The sequence below is a fragment of the Thermobia domestica genome, chromosome 4 (genome assembly GCF_964235325.1).
Source record: "Thermobia domestica chromosome 4, izTheDome1.hap1.1, whole genome shotgun sequence".
NCBI classification, from domain to species: domain Eukaryota; kingdom Metazoa; phylum Arthropoda; class Insecta; order Zygentoma; family Lepismatidae; genus Thermobia; species Thermobia domestica.
In genome coordinates, this window is record NC_137457.1 from 323,764,264 (window position 1) to 323,789,571 (window position 25,308).

Below are 25,308 nucleotides of genomic sequence, written 5' to 3' on the forward strand. Positions count from 1 at the left end.
TGCCGAAAACCCAGAAATCTAAATTCTAATCCTAATCCTAGTCACGGGCTAACATGGCCATAGATGCCGAAAACCCAGAAATTTAAATCCTAATCTTAATCTTACATTTTGATACAGATATAGAACCTAAATATGAAACTCTATACACCATGTTTATCTTAATATATACGTATGTTTTCTAACATATATATAATGAAGTCTGAGAATAGTGTATTAGTAATGATCTCGGATGAAAAGTCACAGTAAAAACATTTTTCTTAGATAGAAGTACATCTACAAATATATTATGAATTACTTTATACGTCGTAAGATTCAGGACACAATCTTCTCTTAGATTGTAATTCTGGATGAGAATTTTAATTGCAATATTCTTTTTCGATTTAAATAGTTTGGTAACAATATATTCTTTATACATTAACATTACTTTGTTAAATTATTATTTGCAACAATACTTAATCTCTCTATAGAAACAAAAAATATAACATTTTGCACGTAAATGGTTATACAAATACAAGCAGGGGGATCAAGATGGCGTCCGGCTCGTTAAGTACTGCAGCGTTATGCTCTTTAATTATTTTAATTTAGAAAACAATTTTACTTTTAGACATAATTTAGTTTGTTACAATCTTTATATCAGGGCGCAAATTTTCGGTCGCCAGGTCGCGACTAGAAATTTAGAGCTGGCGACCAGTGTTCAGTAGGAATGATTTCTGCCTAAACTCATAAGGGTGCGCAGTTTACGTGTCGCACAAAAATAATTGTCACTAAGTGGGAGAAAATACGGAGTGTGAAGTCTTCACAACGGACATGGAAAGTGAAGTCTTTACAACGTTGTAATTTGCCCCTACTTTCCCACCCTGAATTGAAATGGTCACATTTAGTGCAGTTTTACCTGTGAGTACTGCTTCATGTGAGAGAGGCTTCAGTAGTCTGAACAGAGTTACGACTGCCTACAGGAATCCACGTAAGACTGACACACTGGATGATTTGCTCACTATTTCCATCAGTGGCCCGTCAATTAAGGACTTTGATCCGAAAACTGCAATCGACAGCTGGTACTTATGTGCATAGAGAGAGCGTTACACAAACGTGAAGTCTTAAGGTAAGGTATTTTTTTAACATGTATATGAGTTATCCAATTCAAATTGATTATCTTGAATTTAATTGCCTGTTTTTAAAATTTTATGTCCTGATGTAATCTCTGCCTTTGTCAAAGCAAAGGCCGGGGGCTCTCAAAATTTGTACGTGAGAGATATTGGCGACCACCATTTTTGGATTGGCGGGTGCGTCTAACTTTGAAATTTTGCGCCCTGTTTACATTATATTGCGTAATTTTTATATGTCCGGAGCCTCTATCCCCTGTTAAATTTTACAAATTAGTGTAAAAACAAATATTCTAGAACAGACCGATTCATCCATGTTGGAACGGAGTCATCTATTCATTTATAATTTTAAACAAATAATCTTATCACAAAAATAGTGAAACAGTCGACTGGGCCGTAAGGCTGCGACTTTTTATATAAAATCCCCCAGTAAGGGAGATAAACAGAACAAAAAGAATACAAGCAATTACAGTATATGAACGCATGTAGTTTTTTTTAAAGTTACTGTTCTAAATTTTTCTCACTTTTTGAATTCTTATCGTATTCAGCACACGTTGTATATCCTTCCTTTAGGTTGTGTACACTGGGTCCAAGCGGTCGGTTGGTGCAACAACATAGCGTGGAATGTGGGTCCGTTAACAGCCCGTCAATATCAGTTGGCGATTGAACGATATGAGTGGAACAAACTCCAGAGCTTCAAGAGTATTGTGCCCATGGTGCATCTGTCGTGGAACCTTGCAAGGAATATCAAGGTTTCAGATCGCAAGCTTTTCGAATTAATCAAGTAAGTATCTTCCTTTTTTATACGATTTTCAAAATAGTTTAGTTCAATATGAACATAGTGTTGGTGAGGAATGAAAGATCTTTTTGTTGTGTTTGATACGTTTGTTTTTCTTCGCTCATTCCCACAATTCAAATTATGGAATGGAACTTTGACGAGATACGTTTCTTTGCTTCCACAATGACGGAATGTTGTGTGTGTGTACGTGTGTAGCATTTCCAAACGGGTGGTGTCATTGTCGGGAAGGCCGTTGAAGCAGGCGAACTAGGTTTCTGGTGGAAGTTCTGTTGTTTAATTTGACTTAGAGAGAATGAGGGTTGGAATTTTAGTGTTGTCTGCTTGAAATTATTTCATAACATTCAGCAAACTCTAAGATGCTACATTCCATAAGGTCTGTAATGATATACCAATGTAGTTTCGGATATTGCAAATTATTGTCTAATAGTACTTAACGCACTGCTTACAGCATAAGTAAAGTATTGCTAAGAAAAGTGCACAATCAGTAATTTATAAAAACATAATTACTTAGAAATATTTGCTACTCTAAATTACACTCTAGCGTGTTGATTGATCATTACTTGTAGAAGACACGCTTACATTTTGTCTGATTACTTGTTAAATAACTGAACTGTTTAATAGTGCAGTGCAAAAAATAGTGTTTTGCTGTAGTGATTTTTACAAAGTGTAGTACTTGATCATAATGTAAGGGGAAGATAATCATCATCATCAGTATTCTGCCATTATTGGCAGATCACTTGCTGCAACTGAGAAGCTTCTATGCAGCACGGTTTTCCGCTAACCTCTTCGTTTTCTCTGTTTTGATATCGTCCATTAATTGCAGTCTCCTTCGCCCTCTTCCTCTCTTTCCTGCCACCATACCCTCTAGCGCGTATCTCATGATACAGTTTCTTCTTACCCAATGTCTCAACTAGTTTCTTTCCCTCTTCTTAATAGTATCTAAAGTTGTTCTTTTCACCCCCACCATTCTTTTCCCTAACATCCTCTCATTCGTTTTCCACTGAATCCAGCTAATTCTTTCCAGTCTCCTCCACACCCACATTTCGAAAGCTTCCAGTCCATAAGGCGAAGAAAGAAGGCGTATAATAATAATCGATTAATACCATCAGTTATTCGTATTGAACAATAAAAAGCTTCCAAAATAACGAAACTGCGCGTCGTTAACTATGCAACAGAGAATTTTTCGTCGAAATATTTTCAGTGTTGACTGTCGTCGATAGATACACTGTGTGTGTGTGTGTGTGTTCAGTGATTGACCCTGTCTTCCCCGTGTGTTTGACACATGAGTAATTGTATTTCTCTATTTGTAGGTGCAACGGGTAATCGGCTTCTCTACATGAGCTATCGACTGCCGTGAAACAACAAAATGTTTTTGTGCATGTGCATGCTTCAAGTTTTCCTTGTCCCTAAAAAAACAGTGGAAGAAATTAAAAAGAATAAAAACAGTATAAGTTATTCAGCAAGGAAGCTGACTTGAGTATAATCAGAGTGCGTTTGAGATCCGAAAGAACGCAATTACGGGTTTTAAGCCATATTACCTTTGGGGTAGGAAAATAGCATGTCACAAAATTTCCCGAAAGTCCTTTTGTTTTCTTAAATTTATCTTTTAAGTGCATATCTGAATAAAGTTAAAATCCAAAGATTCGATTTTTAAAAATTAAATTGTTCCAATCCTTATTTCAAGTTACCACAGATTTGAAAAAAAAATCGTTGAACAACTACTTGATTGAGTGTATTGTTCAGAGAAAGTCTTGAGAAAGATCTCAGAAAATTATTGTGGTAACTTCGCGGATGAAATGGAAAGAATTTAAATGAGCAGAGGCCTGTAATGAATAACATTTCGCATATCTGCGTTCCTTTTTTTGTTTTTTTTTTCTTTTCTTCCAGTGTTAATCGAGCGCTGTGTAATTCTGTTTACGCATAATATGATACATTTTTTTCCCTTCAGAGTTGGCAGAGGAACAGGTATGAATCGTTCATAGCAGAGGTTGCGAACGCTCTACAATTTTCTTTCTTATTAAGATCCAACACTTATCCTGGAGGGAATTCAAACTAAAATGATGCAGATTGTATTATGGAATTTAATTAATTGTGTTTATAATAGCAAAACAAATATTTTTTTCTACATTATTGTATAATAAAACGTAGTAGGGAGTTCTTTCGCAAGGTAGGTCTAGTACAGACCTTCTCAAATCAGTTGTTCAAGTGGCGTCTCCGTTGGATCTTGACGTTTAATTGTAGTGTTTCTTTTTTTTTTCCTCAACTGTTCTCGTTTTCCCGTCTGCGAACTCGCTCTGAGAGATTCAAAAGAACAAAAACTATTTTAGAAAATTTGCTTCTTGCTTGCAACGTAATGTTTTAACAGGCTTTCAAGGAGGATGCAATGATCGCTCACAAGTTTACGATCGGATTCATCGGTTTAAACATGATGAGATCAATGCTGAAGATCATGCTCGTTCTGGGCGCTCTTCATCATCTCAAAACGACGAAAACATTGGAAAAAAAAAAAATCAACAAGGATCGTTGTTTCATGATCGACGAAATTTCAGAACAGATAGGAGTGAATTGATGCTGGTGTCAGCGGATTTTCATTGAGTATTTTGCAAACGAGAAGCGTTGCCGTTAAGTTTGTTCCTCGCCTGCTCACACAGGATCTAGATATTTGGGCTCTCACGAGTAGGCTATCATTCCCTACTTTCCGTATTTGCCAGGCCTAGCATCGTGAAACTTTTTTTTTTTCTATTCCCGACAATGAAAAAAATCTAAAAAGGAGCCGTTTGATGATGTGGAGGGTGTAAAATGAGCTAGCAGAGGGCAAGGTATGATATCAAGGTTGAAGAATTCCAGAGATGCTTCAAATAGTGAGAAAGAAGACTGGCAAATTGCATCGCATCTAATGGAGGCTGAAAGTGTTTCGTGAAAACTTAATAAATTTCTTTTTTTTTTCTTTTTCTTTTTTTTTTTTTAGAACAAAAGTCTGGTTTCTTTTGGGTCTCCCCCCGTATATATGTATACATATAACAGAAATCAAAGTGCTTTTTCTTTTCCCCACAGAAGAAACGTTAAATAACTGTGAACAAAATTGACATTACCGGAAAAAGAATAATTAACTCATTGGTATGCTAAGATTTTAAAATCAAACTTAAATCTGTGTTGAACAGCCTAAAAACTAATGGGCCAAAATTGAATGTGAAAAAAAAGGGGGGAAAAAAGCAAAACAGAAAGCGTACGCAACCTTGCTATCAGTATTTAGCAAAACTGTTAAAATATATTCCGTAAAAATCTCCCCTACATTAGAGAGCTAATTCCATGCAAAATTGTGTTGAATACTTGTTTGAGATACTAAATCTATTTATGAAATAAACACATCATCATCACATAGAATTCCATTTATAATCAAAAAATACCTCCTATATTGAATAATAAATTCTGTGCACCCTAAATTAGGGGAGAATTTTGCAAAAACACTGCGAATTATGTGTATGAATATTAAAAATAAAAATGTTCCGTGTCTGCTAGCGAGATTAAACAGGTGTAACTCAGAACTAGAAAAAGTCACCTGTTTGCATCTCGAACTTATGGTCCTATTATGCATGACTTAGGAGCTTTTTTGTATTTAATTTTCTGTTTGCATAAGCCAGTAGGGTAGGCTAATGTTTTGTATTGTTTCTGACAATGTATTTTGTAGTTTCCATTTACTATCAGTTGTTCAAAGAATATGAATTCATTGATTGTATGAACGTCAGTAGACTCAAGAGGTAGTAGCCTTGCTCTTCTATATGCTGTGGTTTAAGTTCGGAGAAATATAAACGTCGGAAACTATTCATCCCAAGTTTGAAATTGTGTACAACTTAAAATAGTCTTACTAAACAAACACTTGTATTATTACTGATATGTGTTAACAGTTTCTGTAATATGCCATTCCCTTCATTAGACACATCATGGAATTAAATCTAAGACTGGAAGTTACGAATAAAATGGAAGTGTTACGAGGAATAATCAGAAAGTAAGGTGGCAAAGCCTGCAGTGAAACGTGTATGTATTATTTCATTCAACGAACACAGCCAACAGATAGTACATATATTAGGTTATTTTTCGATACGGTGTCTATATCGGTTGAAGTACTCGCATCATGGGATGAATTTGAAGATTCCCTCCTGGTAGAAAGTCTGTCCTTGCGTATTCAGCCACGTTGTTACGAAGTGTTTCACCTCCTCATCTGAAGCGAAGCGACAACCTCGTAGGTGCTGCTTCAAGTGCGGGAACAAGTGAGAGTCACTTGGAGCGAGGTCCGGGCTGTAGGGAGAGGGTGGTCGATGATGTCCCAGAAAAAACTGCTGCAACAGTGTGGTGGTCTTCTGGGCTGTATGTGAGCGCACAAACTGTCGACACTATTCTGCGACATACTTCACGAGACATTAGAATATCTCCATAAACCTCTACCAGCTGCCGCTGAATTTCAGGCACGGTTACATGTTTCGCGTATAGAAATCGAATAACTGACGCACTTTTTCGCGAGACCAGTTTTTCCAAACAAGTCGCCATTTGTGTTTACCTACAACTAGCACTATAGGTGGCGGGTGGCTGAAACTCTTAACAGTTGCTAACTCCATGCATTAAAATTACCACCCACTCCTCATTCCTCTATAACAGACGAAACTTCAGAAAAATCTGCCTTGTAAGATTAATTTCTGATCCTCCCTCGTAGTAAGATTTTTCCTTTCATTTTTACAGTTCGATTTTTAATTAAGAGTTTAGAACTGTAAAAGTAAAAGAAAGCACCCTACTCTTTGATAGAAATGGTCTCATTTTCTGAAATACATAAGCTCCAGCCGTAGGTTATACTTCTGTAATGTATCTGATGAAGGCAAATGTATTTATCGAAACTGTAACGCACATGGTTAGTAACAATAAGATTTGCTTTGGTTTGATTTTAGTCTTATTTAAGATGAACGACGAAATTTCCATCCATCCAACATACATTCGTATCGAAACCTTTTTCATACTCATGCCTTGACAAGCTTTCGGGTGTTTATAAGCTGAGCAAGCTGCGAATACCTTTCGAGTGTATTGATAAGATTACTCTTTGTGTGGCCTTCATAATAAGATATACTGAAAGTCACTCATTATTATTGAATAAAAGAGTTATAGAGCAGGAGCATTTTATGTAACGCCATATTTCGTAATTGTGAAACAATCTGGGATACTTATGCATGAACACTGGATAAAATTGACGTCAAAATTCTGCAGACGCAGAACTTTGATGTAAGTCTATTATTATGCAGTGGTTGATACTTATCCGTGTGTGTACAGTCAGAAACAATATTAAGTGTAGGTTGGAACTATCATTTCTTATATCTGCAACGTATACTTAATATTGTTTTTGACTGTACGTGTTCAGAATGTTTATGCAATAACAACACAAGAAGCCTCAGTCAGGTGGTAATGTTCCTCATCAGTCGTATTATTTCTCAAGATAGTGATTTAAAAAATTGCACTTGAATGATTAAGACTGGCATTTTGACTACATCCTTTGGAAAGAAAACCTAAAACATCAGTAAAAAAAAAAGGGTATTACCTGTAATATCACTGTATTGTGAGCGGTGATAATCTTTAGAAAGAAATGTAAGCAAAAGGCCAATCCGCGAAAAATCCAAAGTATTGTTTTAAGTAGCGCTTTCGGAAAACCTTGTTTCCATCCTCAGCTTAGAAACAGTTCGAAGAGGATATAAAACATGGAAGAAAAACGTGGATAGGTTTTATATATATATATATATATATATATATATATATATATATATATATATATATATATATATATATATATATATATAAGTGGTTAAAAGAATTTAAAGTATGCGAAGCACTAGTCACTTATTTGTTACTGTTCACTATTTCTTCATTACTCTCCAGACGGCGGGAATATGTAATAAAGAAAAAAAAAAGTAGTATGTACTTCCGCTGTCTGAAAGGTAATGAAAAAACAATGAACAGTGACAAATGAGTGGACAGTGCTTCGTATATTATTTTAAATCTTTTTAACCATTTTAAACCTATCTACAGTTCTCTGCCGTGTTTTAAATTCTCTTCGAATTGATTCTAGGCTAAAGATTTAAACAGGGTTTTCCGAAAGCGCTACTTACAAGAATACTTTGGTTTTTTGCAGTGAGTACTGGCCTTTTGCTTACATTTCTTTCTAGGGTATTAGTAAATTCAGTTAGTGCACTACTGCATATATTATTATAAAGTAAAATAATAATAATCTATAGCCATGCCAAAAGGTAGGGACCAGAAGTATTGATAAAATCAAAAAGAGATGTTCGTAATTACCAGCGTTGAGACACAGAAAACGATGTTAGGATCATGTTTTAGGAAAGGCTTCTCAGGATGAGTGACAGTGTGTTTCACTCGAAATATTTATGAGAAACATTATCCTAGTAACCTTGTTGGCTTCTTTATTCTAAATTTCATAACTGGTATCTAAACCGAACGATAATGTATGTAGCTTGACTTTCGTTGTTGTACGGTTGTGATCAGATCCTGTTATGGTTTTGGCATGCTGATATCAGCCAAATTTATTTTTGCGAAGTTAATGTGAGAAATTTGGCTCCCTGATGCTGTCAATCAGGTCAGAATGCTTTGTATCCGAGGAATATTAAATTAAAGTACGCAAGCAGTGTCTGTAATGAAGCCACAGTTAACACTGTTCTTGTATAAGTTCTGTCAATTTTTCATAGGCCTGAACTATAAGGACGCTGTGACGCTAGCGCCTTAACCAGACTATACGGCGCATTTTACGCATGCCGACGTTGAGTTTTTCCAGCAGACTTATTTCGTTTCTCACTCATGGATATGGACACGGTGCAGACGGGACATATGGACGCCCTTGTTCTAGCAACCGAGTGCTTAGAAAGTGAAAGTAACTGGGAAATTATAAAATGAGAAACTCATAGCTTGTTGGCTTTTATGTGGCCAGTTTCATCCTTTCATGAATTGTTTGGGGTTGGTTGGACATAGTAGTCAAGTCCACCACCCCAAATACCTCGTTGCTAGCGCGTATAACCATTGCTCTAATCGACTGGCGTTAACATCACGTTTACAGTGTCTATACGTATAGCGCAGGCCTAAGTCCTGACTCTCATGTGGGACCTTATTGTCTAAACGAAAATTGATAGCATTTCTGATGATGATTTTGCATAATCCTCTAATTTATTGTATTGTTTTATTTTTTACAGGAATTGCCTTCTGCAAACGCTGCGTCAATGTGTACTTATCTTGGAGTTCGTGAAGTCGAAGGGAGTTGAGGTTCGATTTCATGGTCGTGGAAAGAACGAAGCCTCTCATTATTGTGGCCAATGTGAGGTAAGTCCTTCAGCTTAATCGTAGTCATTAGATATACAGGGTGGCACATATGTCACGCATGGGTTGAAACAGTGTATAACGTTTGTGTTTATAAATGCAAGTAATTACTCTTTGTCACAGGAAAGAAGTACATGTTTGGGAGATTTGAAAACACTATGTGTGAAAAATTATGTCCTTCAAATGTCCGCTATTTGCAGCCTCACAAAGGTTGGCTCTTTTCAGTATATTGTCCACAACTTTACGAAGAGTTGATGGCTGTAACGCAAGGATCTCTGCCCTTATGTTAATTTTAAGTTGCTCGATGGTTGTTGGTTTGTTGACATATATACGTTCTTGGAGATATCCGCAAAGGAAAAAATCTGGAGTAGTTAAGTCAGGCGCTTATTGAAGTGCCGACGGTATGCTCTCTGGGTGAGTATGATTGATCTTTGATTTTCAAAATACAGTTCAGTTTCGTTCGTTGTTCAGGACTCAGTCTCTCCATGATGAATCTCCCAGGATTCCTTTACAATCCTGGAAAAGAAAAACTTCCATTAATAACTTACCAAACAAAATATGAGGCATTAAAACCCAGCCGTGACATATGTGGCACCATGTACATTCAATTTGAAGATGTATAGTACGAGGTTAAGTCAAAAATTATACTATGTGGCAGTGTAGCTATAACTTTCCTTACATTGCTTATACTGACCTCTGTCCTCGTTTATTTTATTGTTATGCTGTTGTTATCATGCTATGAAAGTTTGATTCTAATTCCTCCTTTTGTTGCAAATAGAGATCATGGCCACTCCATTAGAAGTTTGCATCAAAGAGGAACGAGCAGTGATCGGTTTTTGTGGTCAGAGGGTGCATCAAGGGATCATAATTCATCCAAGACTTTCGGCACAATACAGGAACAGTGTCTACGAATGGATTGAAAAATTCTAAAGTGGTCGCACAAGTGTTACGCACGAGAAAGAATGGTTTCAATCCATTCGTAGACACTCCGTTGCCGCAAGACACTGTTCCTGTATTGTGCCGGAAGTCTTGGATGAATTGCGGCTCTTTGATATACCTTCCGACCACAAAAGCCGAATTACTAGTCATTGTTCCTCTTTGGTGCAAACTTCTTCTAATGGAGAGGCCATGATCTATCTGCAACAAAAGGAAAACAAATGGAGAAGCTAGGATCAGACCTCAGTGGTAGAGCGTTCACCTCCGGTGCTTGGGGTCCCTGGTTCGATCCCAGCTCGCGCCGTGTGGACTTTGTGGTGGACAAACATCGTGCTCGTGGGTTTTCTCGGGGTGCTCCCGTTTCCTCCCACTTTCTTCATTCCACCATTTCATTCATTTCTCATAATCACCGTCTCCTTTAGCCTCACCGGCATAACCGTGGGACGTAAAACTCAAAGATTTCATTTCATTTTTTCACTCATCTCTCATCATCACCGTCTCCTTTAGCCCAACCGGCATAATCGTGGGACGTAAAACTTAAAGATTTCATTTCATTTTTTAAGATCAGACTTTCATATCGTGACCACAACAGCATTGGACAGAGGTCTGTATAAACAATGTAAGGAAAGTTACAACTAAATTGCGGTTAATTTTTGACTTACAAAACATGATATATGTGTGTGCAAAGGCAAGGAAATTCAAATCTTACGAATGAAATGTAAAATATTTCAGTTTATTTGTGAAAACGAAGTATATACTGCTGCGTGTGGAAATTTTTAGTTAAGCCATTGTCAAATTTTTGATCCTAAAGATCTCAGTGTGACCAACTACTGGAGCGAGAAACCATAAAAGGGCATACCATGCTTTGCCATTGTCGTATTGGTTTGATTTATATGGTTGAAATTTATTTGCGTGTATAAATGTACGTCTTTTGCCATCTTCTGTGTGTTTACTCTATATTGATTCTATCAAGAGTTCCATGCAAAGCACACGGACAGTTCAGTGTCGTCATCGTCACCGTACTGTAAAGATGAGATTTAGTATTTTTCGTCTCTTTTTTTGGGGGGGGGGGGGGGACTCAGTGGTAGAACGCTTATCTCTGGTGCGTCGGGTCCCAGGTTCGATTCTTGGTCAAGTAACTCGTGGACAATATCGTGTCTGTGGGTTTTCTCGAGGTACTCCTGTTTTCTCCTACATTACCATTCTACCAATATTCTATCATCATTAGCTTGCCTTAAGAGACCTTATCACTGCGAAATTAAAATACCGCTAATTTTACAGTAATTGTGTGATATCTTCTAATAGATAAAAGAAATCAAAATGTGGAACAAGATCGCCCTAGACAATATTTTGCATGTTGTATCGTTATCATGAGTCACCTAGTAGCTTTCCGTTTACAGACATTTAGAAACGCGAAAATAAATGCTGATTTTCTAAATGGCTGGAAATCGAAAGCGGATAAATGAGTCGTGATAACGGTATCTCACGCAAAATAATATTGTCTAGAGAGATCTTGTTCCACATTTCGATTATCTTGTATCTATTTGAAGATATCACATAATTACTGTAAAATTAGCGGTGTTTTAATTTCGCCGTGATGGAGCCTCTTAGTCGAAAGAGCATAATCGTGTGACGTTCAACTGAAAGGTTTTGTTTTTCATCTCTTAACAAAGTGCACTTTTTCTACTTAAGTAGTGACTGGTAAAGGGCTGTAGCACTTTTGCGGGTCTAGTAGCTAGCCAGGATGGAAGCATTCTTATTATGCTGATATGAGAAAGATGTAAGCGTCAAAATTGAGATATTGTACTCTGACTCATTAGATGTTTATTTATTGTATGATGGACAGGTCTTTATCTCAGACGTAATTGTGGAATTAATACTTGTAATAACAAATACCACTAAATCTTAGTTTTTTTTCTAAATATATAGGGTGTTTCAAAACAACACCGACAGCGTTTAGAAGTGTTCCTTGTCACCAAGTAAGACAAAAAATATAGACCAATCTGCGGTACCTCCGCAACAATTTTTATAGGGGTAGTTGGTGAGTACTTCAGATTATATGCCCGTAGCCAAACTCCCTCTATAAAATTTGTTGCGTGAGTACCTTACGTTTCTGAAACATGTATTTTTGAATAGCGCATATACATTAGTTCCTAAGTGAAGTCTTGACCCGATTACGATAGGTCCCATAGTATTGGAGCTATGGACCTTTAAAAGTAAATTTTTTCATGTTTCCGGCAGCCTATAACTCCGAAAGAAAGCATTTGTGCACCCAGGTTAGTCTATACTTTCTGTCTCCTCCCAAGCGTTCTCAGTGTTGTTTTGAAACACTATATATATATAATATGGCCGTTTCTGAATAAAATATGATCTTAAACTAAGGAAATACAGGGTGATCCGCCTAGAATCGGTTCAACATAATATGTTATGCAGATGGTAATGTAATTTGCACAAGACTTTTGATTGTGTTATGCTCATTGAATCAGAGTAGGTGTGAAGTGTCGACATCAAAGCACGCTGCTCCCGTTTTGTATATTCTCCATGAGTCGTATCTTTATTTCTCTAGTGTTGTGATTTCAGCCAAAATATTGTTCTTGAACTATTGTAACACATAAGACTTCGTATACGTATACCCTGTTCTGTAGTAAATACAGCAGTCGAGCTGTTGAGGCGGTGAATGTTATAGGCCACATCCCTTTAGAGGTAATCTGGTTAGGCAGGAAGCTGTTAAGTCAGCCCATGATCACATTAGACGTGTGACACCTGTTGGTATAACTGCTGCCCCCTATCGGATTTCAATATAGCATTCGTCTTCGCAAAACACATGGATTAACGTTGGGAATTTTATGCAGTATTATTGGCAAATTCATCGGGCCGGTTCTGTACGAATCATCCTGTATAATTTTCGTAGTGCAATACTTAAAACGAACTTGGCTAAAAGTAACCAATTACACTGTATTCGAAAAAAATACATGCCTAATGTGTGTTGTTCTTTCAGGTGGAAGTATTCAATATCCTGTTCATCCGTGAACAAGAGAAGCGACATGTGGTACACTGCATGGATTGTGCAAGGAAACAAGCCCCCAACCTCGAAGGATTCGTGTGCCTTGAAGAATATCGGATGCAGGAACTTATGGAAGTGTTCGACCACTTTGATCTTTATCCAGCGGTAAGGATACACCCTGTTTAGTTGAACCTGTTTTTGTCTCAAAATATTTTAAGAAATTCTAACTGTTTCTTGCTTAGCGTCTAGGATATATGGACATGATCTCTAGTATTTAGTCTGGCCGCATATTGACTAAAGGAAGGCCAGCCATGCCGAGGGAGAGACCGTGTGTTTCAGTCACAATGTTGGAGAGGCCATTGCCCAGCACGTGCTTGAGGGAATATGTAGCACGAGGCTTTAGTATATTGCTCGCGGCACTGAACCTCGGTTCGACTATCCTGTCCTGTCACCTTTTTCTACCTTGTATTTAAAGAAATTACATTGTTGTACTATTCTTGTAGAATACTGTTTCTACTGGATTTTATAATAAAACCGGTACTGGAGACTTACCCCTTTATAGGGAGAATTTTATAATATATTGTACAATCCGCGGCAAAAAACCTGCAACATGAGCATATAAGTTTCTTGTGAAATGACGAAGTCTTTTGCTACAAAATAAGTATGCACGGGAGGAGGCCGAGGTTTATCCTGGCGTGATTCGTTCCACTTAGACTTATGGTCATTCCCTGTGCTGTTAGGCGTAGTTTCACAATGAACTTACATCCTCATGTTGCAGGTTTTTTGCCGCGGATTGTACCAAAAGTGAAATATTAGGTTTTTTTTTTTAACTTTTTCAATAAAATAATAAAATAAGGTTACAGAAGTTTCCATGTATTTAGTGTTCGAAATTCTTATTTTGCAGCCAGCAGCGCAAGCCCAGACACCTCAGCTGACTCCTCATCAACCAATGTCATGATGAACGGAGAGCTTAGCCTACAGTCACTGCCCTACACGTTTGCCTTCTTCAGCAATTGCCAACAAAGCAACTTGAAGAAACAGGAGCACCATTCGACAAAAGGATACTGCCTGATTCCTGTGCCATGGACTTTTCATTTTTTTTTTTTATATAGAAAAAAAAAAGTTACGTTCATCATGCAATTGTTCCAAACTACGTTATCTACTAGTCCACGAATGTCGTTCGTTACGTAAAGACTAGAACACAAATGTCAGAGAGAGAGACATGTTCCAGTCACATAACTGGAAAGGAATCACCGTAATTAATTAAATAATGACAAAGCCTGATTCGAGAAGGATATTCCATTGTTGCTATTATTACTGCCAATATCGTAGTTTCAGTGCAAAGTATTCGTTCAGGTTGTTAATAATAATAATAATTTCTTTTTATTATCTGCGAATCTATATAAATGACTCCAATAAAATTAGTGAAAAGAATTAAAAAAAAAAAAAAAAAAACATGAAATGCGAATGGTTTAACGTTCGATCGTCTTTATATAAATATATATATATATTGTAATATTTAAATGTACAACTCGTTTGTAGTTGAAATGACGCATTATTTAGTAGGAAAAAGAAGTTAACTTTCTTCATTTCTCTATTATTAAAAAAAGGCCAAAAAAAGCACTTTAAAAAAACAAAAACACTTGTCGACTATATGTATGTATATATATATAAGAAATGATCTTGTGGGGTTTACGATCTGTGATTTTTTTTTTTTTTTGTACTATTTTGTAGTCAAATCATTCATTACAAATGATGCAATAGTTTGTGATGTTCTACATGAAAGACTGAAGAATCATTTGAAAGTGCGAAATAATGTTATTTTGAGAAGGAAAATTGATGCAAAGTTCGAACGTAATTTGGTAATAATGCGAAAAAGACGTGAAGAAACATCAAGAGTGTAAGTTTTTTTTTTTTTTTTTTTTTTTTTTTTTTTTTTAAGCTGTGGATTTTGAATCCGACAGGGAGGTGCTTGTTTTCATTGAAGCAATATTTGCCTTGGAAAGGTGGAAAATACATTTTTAAAAAAATATATGAATATATAGGGTGTTCCAGAACAAAACCGACAACGTTTGGGAGGTGATTCCTGATACCAAGAGAAGAAAAAGTATAGACCAACCTGGGTACATAAATGCTTCCTTTCGGAGTTATAGGTCGCCGAAAACATGAACTTTAGAGGTCCATAGCTCCAATACTATGTAACCTACCGTAGTCGGATCAAGACGTCACTTAGGAACTAATATATATATATATATATATATATATATATATATATATATATATATATATATATATATATATATATATATATATATATATATGCGCTATCCATAAGTACATGTTTCAGAATCCTAAGGTACTTACGCGACAATTTTTATAGACGTGGACTCTGAGACATACATCTGGATAGGACACATATCAGTTCCTAAGTGAAGTCTTGACCCAACTACGGTAGGTCGCATAGTTTTGGAGCTATGGGACTTTTAAAGTTCATTTTTTCATGTTTTCGGTAGCCTATAACTCCGAAAGGAAGCGTTTGTGCACCGAGGTTGGTCTATACTTTTTGTCTTATCTTGGTGTCAGGAATCACCTCCCGAACGTTGTCGGTGTTGGGTTGAAACACCCTGTATATATACATAATATCATTATTAAAATAATGTATCAATCAGAAAAATTTAAAAGTGAGCAGACGTAAACTGATGCATTTGCCCCTCTCCCCACCTTTAAATGATGATTTGTGGGAATGTGTTTTTTTTTTTCTTTCTGTATACCGGTACATTCTGTTATTAGATAAATATATATATATATACATATATACAGATGGTGCATGTTTGTGAGGAAGGAAGACCAGTGTGCATATTGTGTTATAGAAATTTTGTATAAAGTGGGAATTGAACATTGTCAATACTCTTGCGAATATTGTACAGAGTTTTTTTTTTTTTTTTCGTCCCTTGTACTCAGTTAATATGCCGTAAACATGTGTTGCAACTATTGCTCTTCAGACTTAATTCTTTATATACATATATATATAATACCTGTGTGTGATGTGAAAATACGCCTGGAATCGGCTCATTTGTCCCTCCCACTAGCCCCACACACAAATTAAGAAATATATATATATATATATATATATATATATATGTATATGTAAAACATATATCCATGCTCATCACTGCCAATCATAATTATTTGTGATAGTTTTTTTTTTTCCTCCTTAATTGAAAGCTCCCAAACTGCCTAATGATTAATTTGTTTTGAATGTGTAAACGAGGATTTCAGTGTAATATAATGGACACAAAATTGTTTGGGATTTCGTATTTATATAAGTGGGAAAAAAATTAAAAATCCCTGCTTGTCAAATATTTCATGAAAACGGGGATTAGTTTTGTAATCGTGTTCTATTGTGTCTGAACAATAGAAGAGTTACTTGTTTTTGTTTCATATATTATGATTTGATTAATTCAGGAAGTGGAAATGCATTTTGTTTCTGATGTTTTATTTGTTACGCAATTCGCACAACCATGCGTAATATTATTACAGGTATATTTTGTCATATTCATCAAACATGTTTAATAATAATCAGGTTAAACAGGCATATCAATCTGTCGAAAGAAAATAATTAATAATAATAATAATAATCGCTCAACTTCATTGCCAAATCTCTCGTGTTTCCAAGAGATCTCATGAAAAACTATGCAATTTTGTTAAGTTAAAAATTGTTTTTTAATGAATGATAACTGTTCCCTTTATTTTGTGAACTTTCGATATTTGTCACAGTTTACGGAGGAGGTGATGCGTGTTAATTTCATTTTCAAACGGTAATTATAGCCTTAAACCTCAGAACTCAATCACTAATCATATATAGACACATGTAAAAAAAAAATGCATAATAGATATAAGTAAGTACTTTTCTGCTCCCCATTTCGGTATTGTGTGAGTGTGTGTGCGTGTGTATGAAAATCACAATTGAAACAAAAATTTATAGATTTTATGATGTGGATTTTTTTTATTATTTTTTTTTTAAATCATTACAGAAGAACGTAGTATTTACTAATAATAGGGGCCCCGAGGAACTGAATAAATACCAGACAAAAACTTAACTTGCTGTCTTTCAAAATTTTATGTAAACTCTTACATGTTTATGGGCTGTAACTTGAGAAGTCTCTCCGAGATGACAGAGGACAGTGTAAAGATAATGAGAGGGGTATAAGGTAAAAGTAACACAATTTGCCGCAGACAAACTTACCAGTTCGTATGTACTAAAGTAGACTTGCGTCGATGATGATAGCATAGTTTTGACGTATTCCCACCTGTTACATACTTAATCTATTTTTTGAGAAACAAAAATATCAGTATAAGAGCTTGATTATATCATACGTCAGGTTTATCTAACTTCGTAATGTAACTGCTCTTCGGTACCTGCAGTGGCGGTCCTTGAGACAAGTCACAACGGGAAAATTAAACTTACCGTTACAGGTGGGTTTCTGGATGTTTTATGAATCTTGAATGATTGATTGGCTTGGCATACGTCTACCAGAGAGAGAGAGAGATTGTAGGTTACTCTTCGGGTACTTGATCTGGATTAAGAGGAGGTGTACCAACACAAAAATAAATCTTTTCTTTTCGATAAAATTGACTTCCACTACCTGCAAGAGATGATAGTTTTATAAGCGACGTTGCATTTCTTGGTGCGGATTTATTTAGACGACCATAGTTAGTGGTTGCTGTAAATAAAGCTAATTAGAATTCTCCCCGGGCAATACCGGGGTAATTCAGCAGATAGTACTAGGTAAACCCCTGAAGTGGAATTGAGCTCATACTATTCGAACTTCATTCATTTGTAAAATCCGTTTTATTTAGACGTTTCTTTTCTGGCTATTGCATAATAATAATAATATGTAAAGACACCTTTCCTCAGCCATCTTTAATGAAAGATTGCTCACACGTGCTGCCCAGAAACATGTCAGTTTCTGCATAAAACTTTGCAGAAGGTGAGTTTTTGCTTTCGTAAATGTAATTCTTTAATATGAATCGACAAAATAATAGAACCAAATAGAGAGAGAGAGAATTGTATGATTCAGTGTACAGGAGAGAAAGGTTGGTGCACTCTATTCATTTCGCGACGTATTTCTTTGTATATTTGTACTCTTGACTATTCATGAAGTAAAAACTGCCAGAGAAGTGTTCAAGTTTTTTGTGTTTTAATTTATTCTATGATAAATGATCAGAATGGAGTTCATAATGAAGTCAATAAAAAAAGATTTTTAAATAGATGTTGTTGTTGTTAGTATTGTATTTATATAATATATAGATATATATATATATTGCGTAAATATTTATCATGTAAGAAAAAGCATACATTTAAGGATAGCTTGAAATGATTAGATTGCACCATATGAATGTTTGTTGATTTGTTTGTGTATGTACATAACATGTGTAAGTGTGTGCGCGTGCTAGATTTTATGCTATGTACAGTATATATATATATATATATAATTTCCCCTCTTCGCCCGAGTGTCGTCGTATATGATACATGTCTTCTGAATAACAATTGTCTTTTGCTTTCTTTAACCCTTTTGGGATTTCCACCTTTTGAGGTAAATTTTAAACTTCCATTCAAACAGCTACTTCTTTCTATTTATCGTAGGATCATGATTCATACCTCGATTTTTTTTTTTTTTCCAGAATAGAGAATCATTTCCAACGATACTAATTACTTGTCCGTATTATACATCAGAAACGGGGAAATCGGGAAAAACCGGTAGTTTTTTCGAAAAAAAAAAAATCAAAATTTTTGCGCCCGTCTGGTCCGGGTTTGGGTTCATTTAGGAATTTGGAAAATGTCTTGAAAAATACGCAGTTATATACACAATGCGTGTGCAAAATTTCAATCTTGTATCTTGAAAACAAAGATCGGAAAAAAAATCTTGAAAATCAAAAGGTGATCTACTGAAATTTACTGTGTCATTAGTATTTGGTCTAGCGTGATGGTTCAAAAGCCATTTTCTTCAGTATTACGCGCTCTTTCCAATGGTACCACTCATATGTCCATATCATACACTTAAACCCGGAAATACGGAATAAACCCTCGGAACATTTGCGCCCCACGGGCCCGGGTTTACGTAGAGATTAAAAAAAATGGTGTACACAGTCTGTGGAAAATTTCGATCTGATATCTTGAAACTAAAGGCGGAGAAAATTTTTAAAACTCGCCTTAAGAAAAAAGTGACGCCCCTCCGCCCTCACTTGGCGCCGCCAGATTGACCATCCGGTTCGAAAATGCATCTGGAGTGTTCTTTGGTCCGTGCTTGACTTAGACCAATAATAATAATAAAACGATTTAAATGTTTGTTGTAGGACCGATATAAGCATTCAAGCACAACTACTCCATGATACAAATTCGTACCAAAAATCCCAAAAGGGTTAAAAACCAATTTTGTGAGATAGGAATCAGTTCGCATCATGCGTTGGACAGTGCCTTCGTAGTACACACACCCACAAATGAAATATATAAAGATTATATCCGTATTCTCTTGTTATAATGACGGAAACTTTTGTTATCTTAGTAAACTGTTACAAATATCATAGATATCAAACTTAAAAGCCCCAGAGTATGCATAATTAATGAGTGAAAGTGAAAACTTTATAACAGTAATGTAAAAGATTTTTGAAGTGTTGGCCAAATTTATTAGTATTATATAATCTCCTTATCCGTTCCCCGTGATTACGAATTAGATTTATATATAAATATATATAAATAAAAAATAAAAAGAGTGTGTATATTATTATAATTATTATTATTACAACAAATGACTATTAAGTTCTTGTAAATAAGAGATAATAAAAGAAAAAGAGAACTATAATTATTATCGTTAAGTGCAATTTCTTTTTCACTTTCTATTTCGCCAACACATCAAAAATTACTACTCCGTTGATTGAGGAACATTTTCATTAACATCCATTGTTATTCATGTAAAGTAAAATAAATAAATATATGTGTATCATAAAACTCAACGATGTCATTTTAAATTTCCTCTTAAAACGGAAAAAAACTGCATAATAAAGTCAGTTGCGCATTTTATACCAAAAAAAAAAATATCAATATAAATAATGAGAAAAAATATATATATATACATATATATACAGTATATATACTTGAAGCTTGTGGACAATCCTGTTTTAGAAAAAAAAAATATACAAAAAAGGTAAATAAAAAAATAAACAATTTTGTATAAAGGAAAAATTATTTTGTGCAGCAGGTAACAATTGTTTTGTTTTGAAGAATTTATTAGGAATACTAGGAAAGAACGAATTTCTTATATTATGTATAAAATACCAGAAACTCCTGCAAGTTGGTTATTATGACTTATTATAATAATTATTATTAGTGTACTTTCATATATGTTCGTGCTTTTCTTTCTTGTATATGAGAACCCAGTCTGTCTTCGGAACGTAAATGTCTACAATTTGACAGTGAGACAAAAGAAATTATCTTGTAGCAGCTTTTATTTTCTTTTGTGAATTTTATGCACTCACCGCTAGTGAGTGGTTGTACAGAGGAAAATTGTGGAAAGTTGTAGTGTTTTAATATATAGACTGATGACAAGTCTATCCTAGCCTCTATGTATTTATGAATAAAGTGTATTTATGATGATTTCCTGTGTAATTGTTGTAAAATAAAACCTCTTTAACTTGACCTCCTTCCTAAGTTGGCCACTTGCCTAATATAATCGCATTTCTGTTGCAATTTGCGCTTTTACCAGGCTGTCCCAGAAGTCTTGCGCGATGAGCACACTGACCTGCATGAGGTAAAACTTTGGGAGAATGGATGGTGCCAAACGGAGTGAAATCTTCTGGCGGACATAGAAGACAGATTCGTTTGATCAAGTGAAGGCAAGTACTACGTCTGTAGCTAGTGTTCCCGTAAAGTCAAAAAGGGCAACATAAGGGAGGACCAAATTGCAATTCGAGGTGTGGTACGATTTTTATGGAAAAGAGGACTAACTGCAAAGGGTGCAGCGGACAAAATTTGTCGTGTAGTGAACAAAGCAGTACTGGATCGATTGACAGCTTCCTGTTGGTTCAAAAAATTTACTTTTGGTCATTTTAGGCTCGCAGACAAGTCCCGCAAAGCAGACCTCCGATGGACATTAACGGCTCTCCGTAAGATGCTGTGAGTGCTGAACCACAGTCACGTGTGTTAGCAAGGGAGGTTGGGGCATGCAAATCGACAGTAAACAGTCGGTTGCATGACATGTATTACATCAGTAAACAGCCCCGTCAAAGTCCCCATGAGCTGACAGAGGAGCAGGCCCAGCAAAAAGTGGTAATTTGCAAGACTTTTGTTTTAAGAAAAGCGCGTTATCTTCTTTCTGGAGGAGAATCGAGGCAGAAGATCAGAAGTAGGTGTTTTTGAAAAATCCTGACACACGCAAACAGTGGTTGAGAAGCACAGGAAGCACTGGCCAATGTGAAATAGGACAGATTTGGGAAGACACTCTTGCTGTGTTTTTCGTGGAATATTGACGGGATAATTCATTTTGAGATTGTCCCAGAGGGTCGTACTGAACAGCTGAACTGTATTCTGAACAATTACGCTGAGTGTATGCCATTCTGAACGAGAAATATCCGGCATTAATGAGGAAGAAGAGGTTATTGCTGCAAATTGACAATACTCCGAGTCATCAGTCTTGAAATGTAACCAACCCGCTAGCTGAACTTGACGAGTTTGTTTTGTTACCTCATCCTGCCTATAGTTCAGATGTTGCACCCTCAGATTTGGTTGGTTCTGCGCTCTCACGCATTAATTGTGTAATCGACAGTTCAATTCATATGATGAGATGCATGTTGCCTGTCGCGAGTTTTTCAATTATGAAACTGCCACCTGGTATCGTCATCATATTGAACTATTGTCCCAAGATGGGTGAAGGTCATCGAATGTTTGTGTATGATACAGGCTCAAAGGTTCCCTGCACTCATAAAGGTGTTTGTCTAGTTTCCAATGCCAATGTCACTACGGGAAGAAACCTTATTTGCTCCCACCTATGAATAACTCTTAAGATGCCACCAAAAAATAACAAACCTGTAAGAATCATGGTCATATTTTAGATTTTTTATACAATTTTACAAATTACTAACTGAACCTGCGCTCTTTACAGAGCTCATCATTCGCATATGAGCATAAATATCATTTTCATTCCTCACATCATCTGTACATGTCCCTTTACAGACGCAAGTGAAAGAATTCTTGAAAAAAAAAAAAAAAAAAATCGCCAAGGCGTATCATAAAGGGGAGATTTTATCGATTATTTTTTTGTCAATATCTCGCACCGTTTGCAAGATTTGAGGTTACTTCCGGTTGGAGTTTCTAATTCGTGCATTACCAGTGTTTTCTTCTTGCATGCAGTATGTAATAAGCAAATACTTTACATACACAATTAGTTATTATGGCAGTTATATATGGTGTTCATTGGGCAAAACACTCCAAAAATAAAGATTCATCTTACTGGTTAAACTGGAGAAATGGTTATCGTTCCTTTTTCACTAACATTTGGCCATGAAACAAACGCCTGATACATATGCAACCCCTATATACAACAATATGGTGTTGGAATGTATAACGCGTAGGGTATGATTCTTTAGTTTTTTTAAAAATAAATTTCAACGCTTCCAGTGTACCCTAAAAAAATGTAATAAAGAAATAACGGCCATGTTTTTTGTATATTCAATTAGAACTAGACAATCTACGCAAAATTTCCAATCGATCAGTGAACACGTCATCTTTCTAGAGCTTGTAGTTTCCGAGATCTCATTGCCGAAAGGATTGACCACAAACATATAAACGTCCACAGCATATAGTTTAAAAGAACTCGGAAGATGGAAGCACAATTCATATGCATTGATTTTAGAGAAGGCTTATTAAAATACAAAGGCTTTGAACAACAATTTTATATCATAAACTTTATGAAAAAGATCTAGTTAACTGATTTACTTAAAATGTTTGTCCCTGTTAAACGTGAAATCACACATAACCGTAAATGAAAGATTTGAAAGCCATAGTTATACGTTGGAGCTCGGGCGCTTTTAATTGCTATTGTAGCATTTTAATAGATAGATTTATGGAATGAGTCTTATTACTTATATTTGAAACGAAACGGTGTTGTCTCTTTAGTCTAATCATTTTAGGTGAAAACATCAAACTAATTGTAAAACAAATAAAGTACGTTTTTTTAGATTTGGAATAATATCCCCAACAACATATCAAAAGTCTAGAAAAACCCAAGTAAAGGAAAGCCGCCATATTGAATTCCCTCTCAAAATCTAGAATTTTTCAATTTTGCTCCAATTTACTTGAAATATATATCAAATAGATAGCTTTTTAAACCAGAAATCATCCAATTCTATTCATAATCCATTTATTATAAAATGATATTAAGATAGGTAGTAAATTTATGAACATTATAAGGATACGATATCAGTTTGTAAGAGATATACAAACTTGTACAGACTCGTTTAAATTACTAGACACTCTTGAACAATACTAACAAAACACAAGTAAGACACTGCTGTCATATCCAACATTATCACACACTATCAGATACACCATAGTTCTATACACTATCTTTTGTATTGGAGTTACTCAAGAGTATACAATGACATTCATTGCAAACTGATCAACATTCCAAACCATGCTTTCTGCATGAGCACCTTGAAGTACTGCAATCTGTCTTGCATTTACATCTTATGATCTTGAGCAGAATTGGTGGTGGTGGTGGGAGTACTTCCCTACCGGAGGGCGTTGCTCACCCTGTAATTGCCAACCTAAATCCTCAGGTAGAAGAGATATACTGCCTTTCTAATCCCTAACTTGGTAGTAGACCCGTATGCTATGGAATTTAGCAGCAGCTGAAGTCGGTAGAAGTGACTGGGCTTGGAAGTCATATTTTTTGTTAACAATCTTTGTTCACCTGAGGTATCAGATGTTTTTCCTCCATACATGGCACAAATAGCATGTTCCCCGACAGTAATTCTGTCTTCTTGGAGGTTATTTGCATTGCTGAATACTTCAGCATACTCCATAAATGATGTATTTTTCATTATCTTTAGAAGATCTTTGCCAATCCCAAACAATTGAGACATGATGTCATCCCAAAATCGCATGAAAGAAAGCAAGTTACTGCAGATATTTAATCCTAATGACGACTTAACAAATTGAATGTTCCATTCTCGGATGTTGGTTGCCCTACGCTGTGGTTCTGGTCTGAAGAATACTTTTTTCTTCTTCTTTTCATTTTAACATAGAAACACAGGAGCATCAGGACATTAGTGTTGTCCGCAATGACATCATCACTTTGTTCAGACGCATGAACTGCTGTCTGGGCGATCAGAAGGTCTGCATCTTGTGCTTGTATTGTCTCATATCCAACACTTTCAAAGCTTTTACTAAGCATCATCAAACAATGCTGCTGCTTCCTTTTTGTTTGACAGAAAGAGATCTTTCTTCATTGTCAGTTTTACGCCCATAGAAAATAAAAAGTAAGTGGAACTTTAAGACTCGCTTCTCCTAATATGAGTTGCGTTGTTAATGAAAGGATCATCCAAGTGTCCATCAAACACAATTACAACCGTTTTACCATATCTTTTCAGAACGAAGTTCGTATAGCTATTACAGATGTCTGAGAACAGCATACCAACCGACCATGATAATCGATGTTATAAGTACAGTCACGAAAGAAAGTATTCTTCAGTTGACAAAATTCTTTTCTTAATAACTCAACAATAAATTACCCTATTACAGTATCGATTTTGGCAAGTTATCAAATTATAACTATCCTATGAATAACAACAAAAAGATTCAAATTAATTCATTTGTTCCCGAGTTATTGGCAAAAGAAAATTTGTCGACTGTCAAATACTTTCTTTTCCATGTGTATTTTTATCGAGAGTACATATAGAGGATCTGAAAGTGGTGTTTCTGCTGCAGATATCTGACATTTCTCCACCTTGGCCCAAATGGCATTGGCCAGAATCGAAATATTTGCTTTCCGTGGAAGATGTGAATCGACAAACAAAGATGCAACGCTGCAAGTTCATACTTGAATATGCTT

At 35.8% G+C, this 25,308-nt stretch overlaps 1 protein-coding gene across 2 annotated transcripts in view; it reads left to right on the forward strand.

Annotated features, from left to right (window-relative positions):
- Positions 1 to 20,855, forward strand: part of Utx (Utx histone demethylase) — a gene marked incomplete in the record, with an annotated part of 320,022 nt that extends 299,167 nt beyond the window's left edge. For both annotated transcript variants that reach the window (XM_081756709.1, XM_081756710.1), the window contains 4 exon segments: positions 1,677 to 1,887; positions 9,138 to 9,264; positions 13,196 to 13,366; positions 14,106 to 20,855. In XM_081756709.1, coding sequence (XP_081612835.1) covers positions 1,677 to 1,887; positions 9,138 to 9,264; positions 13,196 to 13,366; positions 14,106 to 14,159 — 563 coding nt within the window.
- Between the last annotated feature and the right edge of the window lie 4,453 nt (positions 20,856 to 25,308).